Source organism: Acanthisitta chloris, unplaced genomic scaffold, assembly GCF_000695815.1.
Source record: "Acanthisitta chloris isolate BGI_N310 unplaced genomic scaffold, ASM69581v1 scaffold9116, whole genome shotgun sequence".
NCBI lineage: Eukaryota > Metazoa > Chordata > Aves > Passeriformes > Acanthisittidae > Acanthisitta > Acanthisitta chloris.
Genome location: NW_008676460.1, coordinates 21,262 through 42,863, shown reverse-complemented (window position 1 = coordinate 42,863; position 21,602 = coordinate 21,262). Strand labels below are relative to the sequence as shown.

General features: G+C 36.0%; 1 protein-coding gene across 1 annotated transcript in view; it reads right to left on the bottom strand.

Moving 5' to 3' along the window:
* LOC103803577 (gamma-aminobutyric acid receptor subunit alpha-2) overlaps positions 1–21,602 on the bottom strand; it is a gene marked incomplete at its 3' end in the record, with an annotated part of 51,795 nt that overhangs the window by 8,932 nt on the left and 21,261 nt on the right. Inside the window, exons 3-6 of the mRNA XM_009076144.1 lie at positions 16,706–16,773; positions 5,501–5,721; positions 3,312–3,394; positions 423–566 (exon numbers count right to left, since the gene is read on the bottom strand). Coding sequence (XP_009074392.1) covers positions 423–566; positions 3,312–3,394; positions 5,501–5,721; positions 16,706–16,773 — 516 coding nt within the window. The remainder of the gene's footprint in view (positions 1–422; positions 567–3,311; positions 3,395–5,500; positions 5,722–16,705; positions 16,774–21,602) is intronic.

Below are 21,602 nucleotides of genomic sequence, written 5' to 3'. Positions count from 1 at the left end.
AGCCTAGCACATGAAGAACACAGTCTAGAGTCTGGTAGAATAATCCAGTGTTTAATGCCAAAAACATGATGGAAGAGAAACATGGTTGAAACCTGCATGCTTCACCATTTAGTAGACAAAAAGTGACATTTACCATATGAAATCAAACAAATATCCCAATCTTGGGTTACAAACATTAGGATTCAAGACTGAGTTCCAGAGAGCATTTAAAAAGAAGTCACTGGGGATGACTTCACCTCTGCTATCATCAGTTATTATTAATTTGAAAGAAGCAGAAAGGTACTGTTTTGTGTTACCTGTGCCATATATCGACGATGCCTAATAGATCACATTTTGCAACACATATTTCAGTAGCCTTTAACACCACCAGAAATACATTCTTCACTGCAAGTGCCTTTTTCTTCAAAATATCTTTTACTAACCTGTACTTGATTTTACTGTCTCTTTTCCAATTGTTTGGCCTAAAAGATCATACTGGTTCAGTCTTGAGCCATCTGGTGCTACCTGCACTGAATCTGAAGCATTATAAGTCCAAATGTATGTCACTTCTGAAGTTGTGTATGCATCTGTGAGAAATAAAGGAAAATATTTTATCAGCAATTTCAATTAAACAGCTTCCATCAAAAAATAGAAGAGCTACTTATTTTTCAAATAAAAACTCACCCCCCAAAATGTAAAATGAAATAGCAAAAAATGTCTGACTGCTTAAAATAGCTTTACTGTAAAGTAAATACCTACACTCATCAAAGTGACAAGTGTCAAACTTGTGAAAGATTAGATATATGTATCCTAAAAGTCATGGTAAGGCAGATGAAAGGAACAGTAATTTGCAAGATTTAGGATACACAACAATTTTGAAAATTCAATGCCATATTGTTCTGACTTTTTGTTGTCCCCACTCTCAACTTTGGGGTCGTATCACAAGTATTTTATTATCAGCTGAAATCCAGACCTAAATATGGGAAGCCAGGTTCAGTGACAATGTCCTTGCAGTGGCTCTGTGCCATGCCTACCCTCTTAAATCTCACTCTTTGCCATCATTTTGGGGGACAGTACATTCTTGATCAAACACACATTTAGCTTGAGCTCTGTCAAAATAAACTGGAATGAAAGCAAATCAACACTGCATTTTAAACAGCATTAATGCCTCAACAGCAAGTAAGGACGGAAAAACCAAATTGAGTATGACCTGCAAGTTTTTCCAGTCTAATACCCTATTAACAAATCGAGTATGAAAGGAAAAGGGTAAACCACTGATGGAAGAAGTTGTGTGTTCATTTTGATTGACTGAGACAAGTACATTTTAAATCTTATACCATAACTGCAGTGCAGTGAAAAAGAAAAGCAACATTCCTGTTGATCTACAAACACTTTCACTTGAGAAATCTCTAGAGGCCCAGAAAGAAGCTTGTTCATGCAACTAGCCATAAATTGCATGGCTAACAAAATCTAGCAGGTGGGTAGCATGTAGAGATTTTTAACACACAAGAATCTCTGCTTTAATGCAAACCAGCAGTATGACCAATTGTTGATTTGTCCCCATCCTCCCGACTGTTGGCTGGAATTTTTGGAAAGGATAAAGAAAGGCAATATATTAAGCTACAGCTTCTCCCATACATTCAGTTTGGCTTTTCTCTTATGTGTAAAAAAAGAGACATTCATACAGGCAGATGATCCTCCTAGCAATGTAAAATTAGCAGCATATGAAGAGCTGTGACAAATATATACCACTGGCAAACTTGCCTCAGTTAAAACAAAATCCTCAGGATTCCTGCTTATTTTCACCACTATTCATGATTCAGATTCTATCCCAGAATAAAAGCTGAAATATGCACAGTTGTCTAGAAATGAGTCCTAGGTAAAGAAATAAAATGTGTGTGAAGCCATTCAAAATGAACAGAAAGTCTCCTAGATGTGCCAACAGGCTGGAGAACAGGTGACTATGGGGGTAAGGAAAGACAGCCTTTCTAAAAATCACATTGCTCACAGTTAGAATTCTCCTGATTATTACAAAACCAGAAACCATGGGCAGAGAACAAAGAACAATCTGGCAAGAAAAGAAACAAACAAACAAGACAAAGCAAGAAAAAAAAAAAGAAACTGTTTACACAAAGTCTAATATACCTAGTCAGAAGGGTTTCCAACTTAGGAATGCAAATGAAAATACTATAAAGTAGCCTCTTGGCCTGAGTATGTGTTTCATTATTATAGGGAGGTTATAAGTTGGTTTGAAGCTACATGAGTCTTTTTCTCCTCCCACACCTTACAAATCAAACATATCCTGCAGTGCACATATATGTAATTATTAGTCAGTAGTCACTTTTAGCTAACATCTCTTGTGTTAGTTATTTAGGCTGAATTATGTATTACAAATGTAGTATTTAGGGGGCAAAAAAAGGCTCCATGATAAAAATATTAATTATCATTATCTTTTATCTCCATAGCAAAGATTTCTCTCTCATGTAGAAATATCAGAAGCAAAGACTTGGTTTAATTTGCCCCAAACTCCAAGGAAAAGGGGCAACTCAGGGCTATGGAGAGAGTGTGCACAGTACTCTTAGAATAGTCATCTGGTTAAGGATATCCTTAGTGGCAGCATCTCCCCCGGTTTGTAATCTGTGGTGGCTACAATGATTGCAAAATCAGTTAGAATTTAAAGGTATTAACTGGTTTCCTCAAAAACACAGTCCCTTTCCTGGGCCTAGCAGAGAATACAGGCTGCAGCCAAGGAAAAAAAAATGAAACCTTTTAGTGTACAAAATCCAGGAAATATATATAATGAAGAAGATGACTAGAGGCTGCAGTATTAGTAAATTAAATAATGCTGCTGGTAAAATAATACTACTGAGATCAAAATCCTCCTGTATAACATGCAAATGCACTAATGACTGAAATTTTTTCTCACAAGAAGCCATTTGTTATTGCCTTCATTGACTAAGAACATAAACCCAACAAATATTTACATAGGTCTCTAATCTGCTCTTTGCTAATACTACACAGGCTACATGCATCCAGGTCTGTGTTCACCAGTATGATTTGTACACTGCCATAAAAGTAGATGAGTGCAGTGTTGATTAGGCAGAGTTTTTATTGCTAACTGGAGTCATGAAATCTTGGAAATACCCTAGAAGATGCAACACTGAATAGAAAAAGAGATTTTGATGTCAGGTTACAAATTCTTTTACAAGTACCATCTTGTGGTTTCAATTTCAATTGTGGGTTTTAGTGAGAACAACTTATTCAAACAAAATTATGCTGAGTAATGTTAGACATTCCCTATCCAAAGGCTATACTACATGTTATATACTTACAGCTGCCAAATTTCAGTGGGCATGAGTGAGCATCCATAGGGAAGTCCTCCAAGTGCATTGGACATTCAGCTTGGACTGTAAGCCTAAAAGGAAAAGAGCACTATGCACTTCAGTCATTTAGCAGGACAGAAAATCAGTTCCACAGAAATGAACAGAGTTCATGCTGATTTAGGAGATTAAATTGAAATTTTGTATTAAACCAAAATAAAATTTAAATCAGCTCTTGCTTCTTCCCTTTTATGTGCTCCTTTGGAAGGCATTTACTTATCACATCAAAAACATGAAAAAGCTGACCTCAAAACTATGAGCAAAGGCCATTTAGAGAAAAATATAAATTATGTAATTGCAGGCTGTTAAGAACAGTAATTTTCTTCTCATAATATTCTGAGGTACATGTGTGCTTATATGGGTCTCAAAGGCTCATTATAAAAGCATATAAAATACAGTTAATTTGCCAAAGAACTGTGCTCCAGAGGCTTCTGAATTAAATTTTTCTACAGTTTGAATGGAAAATGTAGAGAAATATATGTGTTCTTTCAAACGATTGCTGCTACTCATTCTCAGTGTTACTTGAGATTATTCTATTTATGTATAAGCATGACAGCATATTAGCAGTGCATCCACTTTTTCTCTTTCTGTTAAAAAAATCTCAGCAATATGCCAGTATCATATATGGGAATTTGTACACGAAAAAAATAATTTTATACAGTTTGAAGAAAGCTATTTACAGATTTTCCCATTATTTTTAATTTAAATAAAGAAATCAGTAAAACAGAGCCAAGAATAAAACTCTGTTTTTCCCTCCTATTCTGTAAGTCTCCTCTGGGTTAAGATTTTTTTTCTGAATGCCTTTGTTCCTCTTAATACAGCCTCAAACATCAGCTACATCTTTCTGCACTCCCGAATAGTGTGGTTCATAGTAATTGTATTCTCTATTATGTTCTGCCACTCTTTCACCCAAAAATATTCCATGTTTCTACTCCCTTACTCCCCAGGAATGTTTTTCTGAATTCAAGGGGTGGAGAGAGAGAAGAATCAGCAAACAGCTGAAGGCAAAGGAAAGAACTGCATGAGCTTCTCATATAAATCACACAATCATTTTATGTAGACACAGATAAAAATGGCAGTTTAAAACTAGACAATAAAAACAGTTTACACATTAATCTCATACCCTCAACTTACAAGTCATGAAAATGCTTAGTTAAATCTAGTTGACATGACCCAGCTTACATCTCATCATGGTTTCAAACAGCATTTGTTATTACTTACAGCATAAGATATTAAGATTCTTGAGGAAGAGAATTTGTCAGTTTATACAGATCCTAGTTCAAATATTGATTTGAGCCCAAGAAAAAATACTATAAATGGGGTCTCAATTTGCTGGGGATTTTAAGTCTACATTCACAACAGCTATCCATAAAAATCCAAGAAAAAGAAAGCCAGGAATTTCTGGAAATTTGTATTAAAAATTTCAAAAAAAATCATATAGGTAATGTTATTGCAAAAAGAGTCATTTAAGAAGAAATCTATGCATACAGGATATTTATAATTTTTCATGCATTATTTTCGAAGCAAATTTAATACATTTTACCAGGTAAATATTTATCTTAGCTGCTAATCATGCACAGGTTGCAAAAATTAAAATGCTAAAATATTGTAATTAGATATAAAGAAACAGTTATTACAGAATAAGACAAATTTTCCTTGCAGTTCTTGCTGGAAAGAATCTGAGGCCTTGTTAACTCTTTATTGTTTCTCTTTGGTTTTTTATTGCCACTAATCTTAATAATAAATTTGCTTAAGAGCTCACACAGTCAGTACAATGGGTGCAGTAACAGGCAAAACTCATATACTATTTTAATTGTTCTAAGACAGAGTTGGCAACCTCTGAGTCTTCTTAACAATTCTTACAGAGTGATTCCCATCTGAAGGACTCAAAGCACTTTATGCAGGTAGTCAATATCTTTAATGCATTATAGAGATATGAAAATGGATGCACACATAGGTAAAACTCATTATCAGCCAAGAGACTTGTAACAGAACTGGAAACAAAATGAACATTTTCCTAGCTTTCTTTCTGCTGGGACAGATATAAACAAAGGAGAGTCCTCCCAGAATATTATTTAATTGTTACCTGGAAAAATCACATCAAGAAATAGCTTGAGTAGAGAACAGATGAACAGACCTACCTCATGGTGTACAAGAGAGTCCCATCATCTTGGATTCGTAGAAGCTTGTTGGGCATTGTCATGTTATGAGCCACTGACTTCTTCCCATTATGAAAAAATGTATCTGGGGTCCAGATTTTGCTGGCCATTAGGTTGTTCAATCGAAGAATGTTCATGGGGCCCTTAAATTTTAATCTCTCATCCTTCCATTTCTGACGGAAGAAAACATCTATTGTGTATTCCTGTAAAGGAATAAACAGATGCTTTTTTTGACACAATGAAACACTAATCTGCTTTATGAGAACCAAACCAGAAAAGCTCTAGTTTCAAAATTCCCTTGGTTAAATTGTCAAGGGAGAACAATCACCACACAAAATTGTATAATAGTGAGAATAATAAACAGGAAGTCAAAGGATTAAGGGCACATTAGCTGTTATTTTTATATCAAACCCTTGCAATAATTAGATTTCTGTACTGGCTATACATAGTATGTGTGACAAGGGTAATTTTGGTAAACACAGCTCTTTTGCATTAAGAAATAAGTAAAAAATACATAGAAGGACATTAAACAGTTACAGAATCACAGAATCATTAAGGTTGGATAAGACCTCTGAGATCATTCCTTCAATATATCTAGGCAGGATGATATAAGGAAGACTCTTCCAAAGAGGAATGTAAGGCTCTGTACGGGTATGGATTTTATGAGCAAAAGTACATAGGTAGGAAACAACAGCTGATGATTGACAGGTGACACACAGTGTCTGTGAAACTTTGATGCCTAATCTTGGGAAGGCAGTACAGCCTGGGGAAAGGGATGCAAGCAGTAACAGACTGATGACCTAGACCAAATGCCCATGTCAACCAGGACTGGTTATCCCATCTGCTGGGTTTTGTTGCTGTTCTAAACAAACAAAAAAGATACTGATTAATCATTGATAATGTAAATTCATCAACTAACTTCAAATTGGATCTGAAAATTGATTTAGTGTTTTGCTACTGTCAGCACAGCATATAAATTGGAAATGGAAGAGCTTAAAAACTTTGTTGGAAGCAAACTGTATTCTGTATATTGGCAAATGCTACCTCGATGCAATTTAGTTTTGTTGGACAGGTGCAAAATGGTCTCATGATTTCAAAACAGTACTATGTTGCAACAGTCTGTACTATTGCAATTGCACCACATAAACCACTTTACATAAACCATTTTAAAGTATCTTTGAATGGACATGTCCTAATAAAATTCAACCAATATAAAATATTCAAGTGATTTCAGTATAACAGTGATTTCAAGGAACTTAGCCCCCACCACTTTCTGCTGGTTCCCTTATGTGCTGATTCTTCTTAAGGTTCTTCTCTGTCAATCATACAGCAGTACAAAAGGAATGCTGACTAGACAGTGATAAGTGACAGCTCTTTGCAGCTCCTTTGGTCTGCGAGCCAAGGAGCAGTGAGGACCTTTTCCAGGTCAAGGCCAGAGGCTAAGAAGAGCATGTGGAATAAAGGAAAGAGAATTCTGTTACCTGAAGGAGCATGGCAGGGGCAGGAGAGAAAGCAGTTCTCATTAGGAAATGTGACAAGTGCAAGATCTTTTTGAAATTATGGATACTTATAAACTAATTGACAAAAAGCACAAGCTCAATTTGTAGCTGTACCAAGAGGTCTTACATTAATACAATAAAATTGTCATTTTTATAATTAGAATTATAACTAATTGAACTTATATTAAATTAAACTAACACTACGGTATACTGAAAATTAATTTGCTTGATTTTCTTTAATGCCAGATGCTATTACCTCTAATAATATTTTAGCAAATATGCCTGTGAAATACAAAATTATGAACCTCTAAAACATGTATTTCTTTGGCATTATACCTGATTTTGTACAGTCTCTCATCACTGCCAGAGACACTGTCTCATGGTAAGTAGTTTGCTCATTTTTCTATAATAGATCACATTCACTTGTCCTCTTTTATTTGCTGATTTATATGTTGTTTTATTTGTCAAACATCATGTGACTTAAAATCCCATTTACAAATAACAAGTTACCTATCAGTTCAGCTGTAGACCAGGGAAAGTGACAAAATGGATAAAATCATGGAGGATCAGGACAGGCAGGAACAGGGTGCTTGAAGTAAGGGAAATATATGAAATCTGGATAGAAATACCAGGAAATTCAATGAAAGCAATTGCTCTAAGAGCCTCCTTGTGGCTTCTGTCTGATGGACTTTACCAATAAGTCACTGCTATGCATGGCAAGATTGATGTTTGAGGTATAAAGAAGTGGGAAGGAGCCTGAGGGAGCAAGACTTTGAAATCCCAATAAAATTCAACAAGAGTGAGTCCTACAGGTTCTTTTGACAAATATCCCTGCACATAAATGATTAGAATATAAATCCGAACTTTTTTTGCAATGTTTCCATCAATAAGGAACTTCACAGGACCTGCTTTTTCACTGTCTTCCAGCATATATAAAAAGAATTACAAGAGAGATAAAATAGAAAAAAAAAAGCAGACATGAAATGGCACTAAATCAAAACAGCAACATTTCAAAAAACCACATCTGCTGCATGGCAACAGCTTAGACAGTAGAATAAGCAGGAGAGAATCTGAGCTGCAGCCTTGAAAGAAACAACTGATAAATCTCTGGCTGATCCACAGGTAATTCTAATCTCTCTATCCAATCCATCCTGGAGATCTTTATTTCAGAACTCTCCATTTAGAAGATGCAAACAGGGAATAAGCCAAGGTTTGGTGCGAATGATGATAAACAGCCCCTCCTTCCATTTACCACAATAGTAATAAAACCTCACATAGTTCTTAAATAACTTATCTTTCTATAACCTCCATGCATCTTTTTTTCAAAGGAAGTGCTGGGATCTTAATTTTGTGTGAAAGGAAACTAAGGTACAGAGGCAAAATTAATTTGCCATGGTCCATTTAGAGTGATTATGAAAAGCAAAATACAATCCATGCCTCTGCATCCCAGTGATCCCATCTTCCCTCCTGTGCCGAATCTATTCTACTTATGATCATGAATATCCCTATTGATGTTTACCATATAAAATAAATAAAAAATAGGAAACTATGGAAGCAATCTGGATATAATCAATGTGCCAAAAAGCAAGTATTTATAAAAAGATACTCCATAAAGATTTTGTAAGCGATTCCTATTCTATATATGTACTACTTTGTGGTAAATGCTGTGTAATATTTACTTTTCAATCAAAACTAACATTCTCTTAGGAAAAGAAATCTGGACTCTAGAAAATAATACTCAAGTTAATACATGATTCTAGTTTCATTCAATCTGCAGACATTGTCCTGTATAAAAAACCTATGCTGTCTCTGGGCACAACCAAAGTACTCTCCAGTATATAGTGCAGCATCTCCACAAAATCACAGGAGCATACTTCCAGCTCTTCAAAGGACTCCTGTGGTCATTTCTAGAAAAGAAAATACTTCCTACTAATTTGTGTCTGAAATGGTGCTTTCACAGCTAGACTCTAACACAGTATAATTAAACATAATCTTTCAAATATGTATTATACCAGATTATACAAAATTTTAGATACAGATGATGAGATTCTTACTACAGCATTAAGAATCACTTGAGTCTCTGCCAATTCAATGAACCAAAGAATAAAATGATGAAGAAATTTCCTTCTTCTTTAAATATGTAGTTGTTGTGCATAACCGCATGCACTGTTAAAAAATAAATTAACATCTCTGGCAGAGGCTTTACCTGACCTGAGTATAAGCAATTCCTACTCACTACATGGTCGTCTTCTTTTCTTGCTAAGGCCAGATTTATATGGGAAAAGTTCAAACAACATAAAACTCCCATCCTCTCAGCTAATGGTCAGCAGATTTTGGCAGTTTTTGCATCAGGAGTGAAGATAGATATATTCCAAACATCTCAAAAAGTTTTAAGTGCCCATTAGTAAACAGTATTGTCCTGAAGCAGGATGAACATTTTATTAATCACCTTCTGGAATACAGCATTTTGTTTAATGAATAGTTCAGGCCAAAGTTCCTCATTCCCTACTTGTAAAGATTTTTCTCAGTCAATTCACTGAAGTATGTTTTGTCTTTTATTTGACCACTCTTAAATAGTGACACTCATATGTAACCAAGAAAGCAAATTTTAAATACTGAAAAATATAAAATTTTTCAAAGACAAATACAAAAAAATTTAAAAACAAGGAAAGGGAAAAAGGCACATATATCTTTTCATTGATTTCTTAAAGGCAGTCTGTGGTTTATATGTTGATGAGATAAACACTTAAGATTCATGGACCTAAATCTCACCTAACCAATAGAGGGCCTTCATATTAATATTTATGCCCTTATGTTAATTTTTATGTTAAAATTATGTTTTGACATTAACATAATTTTTTCATTTTAATTCTTAAAAAGTACATCCTTGTTGCCATATCTACGTTAAGGAAATGTGTCACTTTTCTCTCAGTTTAGCTTAAAAACATTGACAATATTAATATGTAATTAGTGCTGTTGAATACTACCATGATTGGTATGCATCTAAGCATCAATAATTCACTTTTAAGAAAACCAAGAAGGAGTTTTAGATAGAAGACAAAAAAAAATATGCTGCTATTCAAAGAAAAATAATCTGACCAGTCAATGCATTCTTGTTGTAATCTGATATTTGTGTGTTTGGCGAGTGCAAGTTTGTGATGCAACTTCTGCAAATCAATTTATCAAACTTCCACACTAAGCATTTTGCATGGATGCTGAAATTACCTTTACAGTGAGAGGATCAAATAATTAGTTTGTTGCCTAGGTTGTTTCATTCTCTGCAGGAGAAATCTATGCATGGTGTAGATGGCATTCTCGAGGCCTAACACACTACAACAGTCTGCATTTGTCCAGGGGAGGGCAACAAGGCTCATGAAGGGTCTAGAACACATCTTACAAGGAACAGCTGAGTGAGTTGGGTTTGTCTAGTCTAGAGAAGAGGAGGCTTGGGGTGACCTCACTGCTCTCTACAACAACCTGAAAGGACGTTGTAGTGAAGTGGAGGACAGTTCTGCCACACCTAGTGAGAGGACAAGAGGAAACAGCCTTCAGCTGAGGCAGGGGAGATTCAAATTACATGTTAGAAAAAAAATTCACTGTTAGGGTGGTCAGGCACTGCAACAGGTTTCCCAGGGAGGTGGTGGAGTCACCATCCCTGGAGGTGTTCAAGAGGCATCTGGATTTGGCCCCGGGTGATATGGGGTAGGAGACTAGGGGTTACAATGGTAGTGTTAACTGGAAGTTTGGACTGGATGATCTTGTAGGTCTCTTCCAACCTTGATGATTCTATGATCCTATAATCTAGTACACTGTTGTATGGCTTGACCTGTCTACCAGATTCACCAATCAGTCTCACTTTCTGCTTAGGTCTTCCCTAAAAAGAAAGAATTGTCTAACAAAGCCAGGACTGAAAGAGTTCTCCTCCAAAGTCCCTCAATGCTCCAATTACAAGCACTGACTACACAGACTCTGTACAAGTGCTGCTCTATCTGTATAGCCAACATCAAATCTCACTGCACAGATAAATAAACTGAGTTCGTTTGCTCTTCTCCAAAACTTACCTTCTGATCTGTACATAACACAGAACACAGAAGGAAACAGCAGACAGACAGAAATTACTTTTAGGTATTTGGGAGGTGCAGAGCTTATACACTGGTGAATAGAATCCTTGAAAATATTCTGATGAAGGAGGGTTGTGGTTTGAAACTGCACTGCTGGTTATGTTTTATCAAAACCCTTAACAACCCTGTAAAAAACTTAAACACTATCCCATCACTGCATTTCAAAGGAACATATACTCATTTTCAAATACATAAGTAATGTCTGCCAGATATAGATGACCTTTAATACCATAAAGAATATGTGGAATATTTCTAGGGAATTGCAGTATGATTTTCCTCTATTTGAAGAACCCATTTCAAGCCTTTTATTTCTGCTTCATCTGCCAACTTCAGTAATTTTTGTCTAAGCATTTAATCTAAACATGAAGTATTCAAAAAAAAAACCTGGAAAAAATGTGTTTAACCAGTTTGAATGAGAGTGTCTAGGGAAGAGGATGTCTTTCTATTTATATTCATTAATGAAAAGTACCTTTTCTGAATAATTTTCTCTCTCTTTCATTCCATAGCCCTGATGTAGAACGAAGTCTGAGTCTAACAGGAACACTGAGGAGGGGTAAGAGAGGCTTGTGAAAGATATGGATAGGGATTACTTAGAAAAGAGAGTACAGGACATTATTCACACTGCTGTCACTGAAAATACAAACACTTTTTATTATCCTTTTTTATTCAGACATGGAGAAAGAGCAACCTTGAAACACGGTGGATGCCTAGTGCCAGGAACAGAAATCCAAACAAGAAGTACACAGAGAGCTAATGTCAATGAAGAGCTTGGACACAGCCTCTGACAAATTGATCTCCAATATTGATCCACTTGGCAGGATGCTGCACAGGGGAACAAGCCTTCCCAACAGAATTAGAGGACATAAACACTGGAAGACTTCATGTGAGATATTTTCCTCAAAATTTCAGCCTATGGATCTAACTTGCAAAGGTAATGACCTGAGCCTATAAAAAAAGAAAATAAAGCAATAAATTTACTGACTTTTCAGAAACATATCAGTTATAAAAAGACAACCTACATGCTTCCCAATATCAAAGAAGTCCAAGTGTATTTATCATTTCTGTTTGCCTTTTACTCTTTGGTCTTCTGTTTCAGATTAAAATAAAACCTACAGTAATTTCAGTGCTTTTTTTTTAATCTGTGTTAAAAAACAACATCTTCAGGTATTCCCTTACTCTATCCAGAATTGCATATCATACTACTCCTGTAAAGCTTCTCTTCAATTAAGGAATTAGAGCTAATAATTAGACTTTAAAACAGCTGGAAATAAGTTTCATAGAATGTAAAAAAAAAAAAAAAAAAAACACCAAAATCTGAAATACAAACTGGAATGAGGAAATCTGACAAACACACACACAAAAAAAGGAGTAGGATTTCCAGTTTAGTCACTCCCTCTAAAGAACCACCCTCAGTTATCGTAGGAGCTACTGTAACAGCTCTTGTGGTAATTTCTGGATTTGACCTTCAGCCTACATTGAAAATTTCTGTTCTGGCTGTATTTGAAAAATCAGAAATGTTTATTGACAAGATGGAAGTATGTGTACCCATAAACTAGCTGTATACCATCATCTCTACAGAAAAATGTTCCTGCTCCTTGACTCTAAAGGAAAAAACACAGAGAAAGATCTGTCAGCAAGAAACTAGAAAAAAATATTTACAAACAAATAAGGAACAGGTGCAACCACAGTAAACAAAATGCCCCTTGACAATGAAAATCTAAGGCTGAAAGTTGAAATACTAAAGTTTCAGAAAGCTTGTTGGTTTCAATATTCAAGCTAAACTGATTCATGTCCTGCCACCTACTAACTGTATGTTTCAGGAAAGCAAGAAAAACTGTTCCCAGTGACAAACAGACAGTTCTGAAGCAAAATTTGGCAAAATCTTAGCAAAGCTTTTTTCACAGCAGACCTCATATAAATATTCTATACCTATATAATCTGTTTTATGTACAATCACTTGCAGCTATCTGGGAAATTTTAGAAGCCAGAGTGTCAGGAAAGCCTGGAAAGAAAGCAATTCTATGAAAAAGTGGTAAAAGTACCTGGCCTTCACTGCTGAAATCAGAGTCAGCAGCATATAGATTAATAATGACACAATAGTCTACCAGACTTCAAATAATTAATTTTGAAAAACAGAGAGATAATCAAGCTTAATGTTTCAATTAAATATCAAATTTTTTATCCTACAAGTTGTAATCCAACCAAAATTATCCTTTACCTGTGAATTCTCAAATATTACATATTTTAATTTCATTATAAATGTTTTAATTAGCCTCTATAATAATAATAATAACACCACTAGAAAATTCAGAGATGCTTTGTTTTTCAATTCTTCTGTCCAATTTTTCATTTGTTTGTTTTTCGAAACAATGCAGCTTTTCTTCTCTCAGGCTAATGTCAAAATAAATTTGCATCACTGATCTGGTTGGAAGCCTATAAGGCATAGCATCGTAATACTGAACTTAAACATTTCTGAGAAATAAAAGCTCAAAAAACCAGAAGAGTGAGAGGAAAATCTGTCTAATCCTATGTTTTGTTTTGCCTTCCTTGATTCTCACTAATTCAGAAAACAAAGTTGAAAAGTCTTGCATATTGGCATTGTACGTTCAACATTAAATACTGTGGCTGACATAAAATAGCAATTTTTTTTGACACAGCTGATATAGATAACCAAATATTTTACTCACAGCCATTCATTTGAAGCACACTTTGCAACAGACTCCTGGCCAAGAGTGAACAGATTTTGTAGCCGACTATTTTGGGCAGAACAGAGCAGCATCTTTTAACTTAGTCAAAATGTTAATCCACAATAAGTACCAAAAGTGTTTGACTCAACACATTTGGAGAAAAATCTCAGCTTTGGCTTTTACCACTTGAATTTATCAATGGCAAATTCAACTAGACTAAAATCAGTCAAAGATCAAATTCCCCTGGACTTTATTATTTTTTGGCAAAATTGTGATACTGGAAAAATACAGTGAATATTAATAAACCCCTATATTACAGCAATCATGCTGACCCACAGATTGTACACAATACTATATTATCATTAACAGGAACTGCTAGACTTCATGAAGAAACAGAAGCCTCACAAATTGCTAGAAATTCAACAACACCAAAGGCTAGAATGACATTTTCTCAACTTTGTGAATCAACACTACTAAGTGAGAACTGTGCCCTTAGCTCCAATCCACCCATCATTTTCTGTGTGTCACCTCCCTCTTCCATACTCTAAACACATATTAATCATATCCCATGGCAGTGAGTCCCCTTCCCATTTTTAACAGTTGTTTTTTTTTTTTCTAAGCACTATTATTCTTCACAAGATGCTAATCCAGGGGGGAAAAAACCCAACTGTCAAATACCAGGGGAGGAATCCTCAGGGCAGCAATAACCATGAGAGTTTTGAGCAACAGCAGTATTCAGCCTAAAAACCTGATGTGACTGAGGGCCTCAACATTCACACTGTGAAAACAGAGAACTTCAGGGGCTGGGGCCTTCCAGCCTTCCTGAAAAGACCTGAGATTAAGTCTAGGATCCTCTGAAGATTCAGGAGAACATTGGCAAGAGTCAAACTTATTCTTTCAATGAAGCCTTCTAAGGTGGTAACTTATAAAATGAGAATATTCCTGAGTTTCTAACATTTACAGAAGAAAGCATCAGTAAATGCTCTGTATAATAGTTCACATTATCAATTCAGTCATGCAGTAACTAGCAGAAAGTGTACTCATGGTTAAAAGTCTAATGTCACCTTCATGTTCAACAGAATATGTAATAGTTTGGAAGCTATTATTTCAAAACTCACATGTTGAAATTTTCTAATTGACTGCTCATACGTTTCAAAATGATTTTATAATTAGCAACAGAACAAGCTACATTAACCCTGAAACTTGTAGTAATAAGTATTAAACTGCTCTTACTTATCTATCTACTTATCTGCAAATAAACCTATCCATTACAGTAACAGAGCCATTCTGGTGCACTGCACTCTGCTTCAATTAACACCTCTGCAGAGATCTGTTAGAGGTGCAGCATCAAATGACCTGAGCCCTTACTGCACTGTATGACAGTGCAGTATGTCTGTGCAAACAGACACCCAGAGTTCTCCACACATTTACACACTGACGTCGAAAGTGTGTTGGGAACAAGGGAATAGGCTCAGGGAGCTTTTCACTAAACTTCCCTTTAAGCACAGATGACACAGCCCTGGTTAAGTCTCCTTATGCCTCAGTACCACATCTTTAAAACTGGGTTCATATCACCTTCCTGTTACTCAGGACTACTGTTAAGTATAAGCACTGTGAAGTCACAAGATACTAGACCAGCCAAGGTCAAGATGTTCATATCACCTTTGTACATAGATGTGGATACTTGTTTTTTATAATCAGGAATAAAATAAGAACAATTTCAGAGACTTAACATCATTAGGAAAAAAACCACCTCAAGAGCAACATATACAGTGTTAAAAGAAAACAAATATCTATTTTTCTTATGAAACAGCTTTTCATGTGAAGCCTCAGTAATGTATTCATCACAATCAGAACAGAGCTTGAAAACTGAAACAATCACACACAAAATCAAACACAAAAAACCCCAGAACATATTCTCCAAAGCTATGATTACCTGTTAGTCAATGAGCAAGTAACTTTTAAAATGTAGTGTACCATGAATAATTTGGTTTCATTGCAACCAAGCTGTTGTTTCCTGGTTTGTATGCTGCATAACCTGAAAGTTAATATGAAGGTTTCCCATAGAAAAAGAAATATTGCCTGATTTTAAAAATACTAATTTTCAATACCTACAGATATATCTAGCTGTATTTTATATGTCTCATATATAATAATGTCAAAAATAATGTATTACAAGAGTGGCAAGGGTAGCTAATAAGTTTCAGATTGTCCTTCCCTTCCCTTTTAGAGATGATATATGTATCAGAACTTTTCTCCTCCTTGTGACACATTCTCCCTCATCTCTGTACAATTTGCAGTGAGCCTGAAAAGAACCCCCTGCCTCAGAGTTTCTTCCATTGGTGTTTTCATTAAAAACTGTAATCTAGAGAAATATTCTGACAGCATCTTTCTTTTGTAATGTCACTTCCTTAAATGACCACTAAACAGTGCAAATTATGAAGGACAGATCTGTCAAACAACACAATCATGCTGATGAACCAACTTCCAAGCTATGCCTTTCAAGAAGTTTAGACTTGACTCCAGTCAGGTCCCTCAGTCTGTTGCCAACATTAAGGGTGCCTCTACAGTGCACCTTTCTCTCCAGTTTTTCATCCGAGAAGATTCCAGTTCAACCATCTCAAGATCAAAGCACAGTTAGTGGGGACAATCAGAAGATTCACTGGTCTGAACTAAACCACTAATAAGAGCATACTTATCATGTAAAGTCTATAAACCAATTTCCAACTTTAGAACTACTGAGATTTGACACTTTCTGACTTCAACGAAATAGTTTCAAATTTGTCCACAATAAGTAAATGCAGAATACAAGTGTAAAGGAAGTTAATAATATACACCTCTTACCATTTACCCATATACACAAAAGATTCAGGGACTCACCATATCAGTATCTGAAACAGGTCCAAAACTGGTCACATAGATGTTAGTGAAGACTTCAGTAATACTATCTGATATGAAAAGAAAAAGAGAAACAAGCAAACATTTTAAACTGATAGTATTTCTTCTAACTCTCTGTGAAACATTATGGGCCATTTTGAAGTGGTTTCTGTGCTTGTTTACTTCTCTTGACCAGTATTCTGTTGTAAATACTGGAGGTCCCTACCTCACTTAAGACAGAGGTTACTGGACAAGAGTTTGTCCCATGGAATAGTTTGTTTCTGTTAAAGAACTATATAATCATCAGCAACTACACACATATTTCCCATTTCTCTACCAGCAAAAATAACCACACCATCTTGGACTTAACATGGAAGTACAGTTGTAAACACAAAATGCCTTTGTTCCAGAGGTGTTCTCTCTCTTGTTGCAGATTATTCCTATTAAAATCTTTCTAGTTGAAGTCTGTTTTCTTCATGTTTAATAACATATTCGAAGGCAAAGACAAGAAAAAGCTTACAAAGAAATTACTGACTACACTAAACATAACACCCAACAGCATCCTACTTTTTCACTGGGTGTGTTTTTAAGTGGCACATATTTTAACATAATAGTTCCTTCCCTAGATACAAAATGCTCCTGATACATTGCTGTGGTACTGTAAATACTACCAGAAAATGTTCTTCCTAATCATTGTAGTCAGACAGCTATGAAATCAGAATATTAGATATTGCACTGCAGGGAAAAATAATTGCTGAATTTTCTATCTTCAGCTTTCAATTAGGCTCAAAATGGAATGATATTTGCTAGGAGGGGTAGCACAAACTTGCAGGAAATTCCTTACACCAGTTGCCAACTACCATCTGCATTCAAGACAGTCAACATGAGGAATTCTCTGCCTTAAAGCCAGCTGCTGACTGGAAAACAAATCTTTGAATACAACTAGGTGCATTTTGACTCACCATAGAAACTCCCATTCCTAAAAAAAATACAACTGCCTGTTGTATGAGTGATCCTGCTGTTACGTTATGATTTATATATTTAATCATCATTTAATATGGATAGTTAATAGTTTCTGTTTTCATAAAAGCTACCTTTAGCTAAATACATGGCATAGGCAAATTTTGCCTTTAATTATATTGAGGCCAATAGTATAATCCCTGTTCTTTAATGGGAGAAACCAGTGGTGCTCACCCATGACAGCAGAAGCTCTATCAGCCACCAGGCAAAGGCCAAGACTCTTCTGTGAGTGGCTGCATGAGGCACAGTGCATTTTGAAAGGGATGCAGCTGCACCAAAAGCAGAGATGGGGTGATACACTGCTTTCAGAAAACTTGCAGAGCATGGATGATGAAAACTTCTGCATTCTCATCTTTAAGGAAACTACCTTCTTCAGCCAAACTCTAGATACGCACTTATTAGAATACAGGACTTTGTAAAGCATTTCCTACCCAAAAGAATCTTTTTCTCCCCAGGATGATCTCTGTTTGTTAAGCAAATAAATACAGGCTGACTCTTACTACGTGTCACTCTGAAAGTTCAAAAGCACAATTCCCCTGCATGTGCTGAGAGATGAAGATTTCTATAATCTCATATGTGGCATCCTTACAACAAGCTAAGTTGATTTTCACTTCAGACATCTTACAAGCAAATTTGAAGTCAGTGGACAAAAAGAGCTGCTGAGTCTGCACTGTTCTTGGTATTCAACAAGGATAAAGTATGGGTCTGGCTGAAGTATCATACAGAAACCACAAGCACAGTCCAGAGGACTAGTGACTTCATGCTGCCTGTGGGAGGCTCTCCAAAAAAAATTATTATCTCCAAATGGTTACCTGGCACAGGCTGGAATGAAGTGGAAGAATGACAACAGAGCTACGCTTCGGGAAGTAAAACGGTGCTGCAGGGACCAACTGTGAAATTTGGCTTGTACTGTGAAATTTGACCTACACTGTGATGATGATACAAAATATTAATTACAATTCCATGAAAAACACTGGTGTTACACAAATATGACTGACAATCAACTATCACAACATCAGAACACCAAGGCTAATTTCAGTTATACTGGTATTATGTAAAGTAACTCTACTACAGACAATCAAGTCACTTGGCAGACCTGAGCCTGCACACTCCCATCCTCCAAATCACTGGAAGCACCTACCTCTATTGCTATCAGTTGTTTGCATCTGATTTATTATTTGACACATGGAAATGACTTTACAATTTGCATATCATAAACTAAAGGGCATGGAATCTTCAAGCTTCCCTTGCATTCGAAGTTTAATTTTTGAAAAAGAAGTCCCATATTCTAACATATTATTTCTACACACTTTTGAATCCATCCTTCTATCAGAAAGGAGCAGAGAAGACAGAGAACAAACATATATCAGAAAGGAGCAGAGAAGACAGAGAAGAACAAACATACTGACCACGGCTTCTTGCTGAATGCCATTACCACAGTCTAGAGTCCTCCTGTTGGTGTGTGTTACTCACTTCAAATCACTTCAGCTCCTTGAACAATCAAGACTTGGGGTGTGGAGAGTGAATGGATGGGAAGAAGCAGTAGCTTGCTATCCCCAGATCCTCAGCTGCAAGAACTTCATTTCAGGCTGTCATAATTAAGATAAGCACTTCAATGTATATAAAAAGTCCTGGGGCAAATTCATCCCTGATACCCTCAGGAAAGGGAAAGGGAATGGATGAACATTAATTGTGTTACTTCTCTTTTTTGCCAAAACTGTCTTAACCAGCATAACTGCAAGCAATGGTGACAGAAGTGAGTTTCAACACAACCAGTTTTTCTCTCCCAAAGTGAGGGTCACCCTGACATCAGGCATGCCACCAGGCTGCTTCTCTTCAGGTGAGAGCCATGCCACGGCTGAGAGTGAAAGGAGTAGGTAGAAGGTCTTGAAACAGGGCAAGAAAGGGACAAGGGAAGCTGAAAAGTGGTACAAGTAGAAGACTGAAGGAAAGGGAAGGATAAGAAAATTCAACAATGGAAGGCAGATGGAAAAAAGGGAAGAGGAAATGGCAAATTTTTATTTCTGCCTATTTTCAAAATTCTGCCTATTTCAGAAGTTTCTATTCATACCCTACCTACAAGGAAACAGGTTCCTAAAGACAAAAAAAGATCAAATGCATTAAATCTTTAATTATTCCTGTTACCATCTGTTAGTGTTAGCAGCCTCAGCTTTGTGTTTGTTTCTTCATTGTTATTTTACATAGTGTTACAATAAAGGTTCCTCTAATTACGAATTTGAATCAGTGTCTACAAGAGAAAAAATGTCCTCCTTTTTTATAAAAAATTTTGTAGCTACTGCTTTGAAAGAATACATGCTTGTCAAATAAACAATTCAGAGGCACAAAGCACAGTTTCAGATGGACTCCCTAATCAGAATTCATCCAGCAGGCAATCACAGTTACAGGCATTTTATATTCTTCACATTCTGTCAAGAACACTGTAAGTCATCATACTTCGCCCACTGGAGATTCAAACAGTTCTGGATCATCAGTGCTTGTGGAAAAGCCAAAGGAATATACACAGCTAAAAAATGTTGAATGCAACACGTGTTAGCATACAAATCTAGAGTCTTTTGTCTTTTTGAGATAAAATTAAGGACAAGTTTTTTCCACTAGAATTAAAAAATCTTTTTTTTCTTCAAGTGACAGGTGAGCATATAATTAAAAGGCCTGATTTTCAAGTGTTCAAATCAATGCTTCTGAAAAACGTTCTAGCTTTTAAAGAACCCTCTGTTGGGAGGAAGGGTGACTGACTCATTTATACTTGCAGGCTCGTAAGTTATTCTGAATCACTGCCTTTGAAGGTTAAACAAAGAAACGCGAACAGGCAAAGGTAAGGACATAATTTCTATTTCCGATGCTTCTTTTAGGGGAAAAAAATCTCAGACAAAGAACATGACATTTAGCTGCCATCAGCATGTGAAGTACTCTGAAATTCTGCAAATGCTATTATAGCATCATTTCTAACTTGCCCTGGCCATAAATGTTTAAAGAGAAGTCTTAGCTGACTTAGCTTAGGCCAGATTCTCAGACGATGGACGCCAAGGGTAAACTGACAGAAAAATAGTCAATAAAGTTAATAATAAAGAGAGGAAAAAAAGTATATCCTATGGAAGCAATAAAAGCAGTGACTATTAAGATCATATTTCACATGGTTATCAAGCACTGGTTTCTTCTGCTTCCCTTTCCTTACTTGAACTGACATGATACCATTACAGGGAAAAAAAATAGAAATTAAGAAAAAGCAATAAATATACCAAATTGCAGGAGATTTATACATCCTTATCTATCCTTCGCTGGAAGGTTTACTGTGTACTTTAATTACATTTAGGATTTTACAAACATTAATTATAATAAGTCCTCTCTGAAGATAACTTTATTATCTTCAATTTTCCATACTTGGGAAGCTGAGGCAGAAGGATTAAATTAAGTGGAAGTAATGTGGAACACAGGTGTTTACCAAATCCGGCTGCAGCTGTCCAACACTAAGTATCCACACTAGAAAATGTCAACATTGACTTATTAAAAATTAGAAAAGTGGTTCAGAGCTCAGCTAGAGTTGATATCAGTGCCATTGTCAATTCCTTTATGCCAGCTCTCCTGCTGTTGGGATACCCTTTCTGATGGCCTGGACTCCTGCTGACTTGCTCCTGAGTAGAAGAGCTGGCTGAGCTGAAGTTGGCTGCTTGGCAGAGCATTTGCATCAGCTGAAGTCTAAATCAACACAGGCTGAGTAATGGAGATGATCAGAAAAATCAGGTGAATAGGTTCCTCATCACCATTTATTAATTTGTAAAAATTGGAAAATTCCATAGAGTCACTTCAATTTTGAATGAGTTCCTTTGGTCTGCTGCCTGGCAGGCAGTTTTCAAAATTTCTG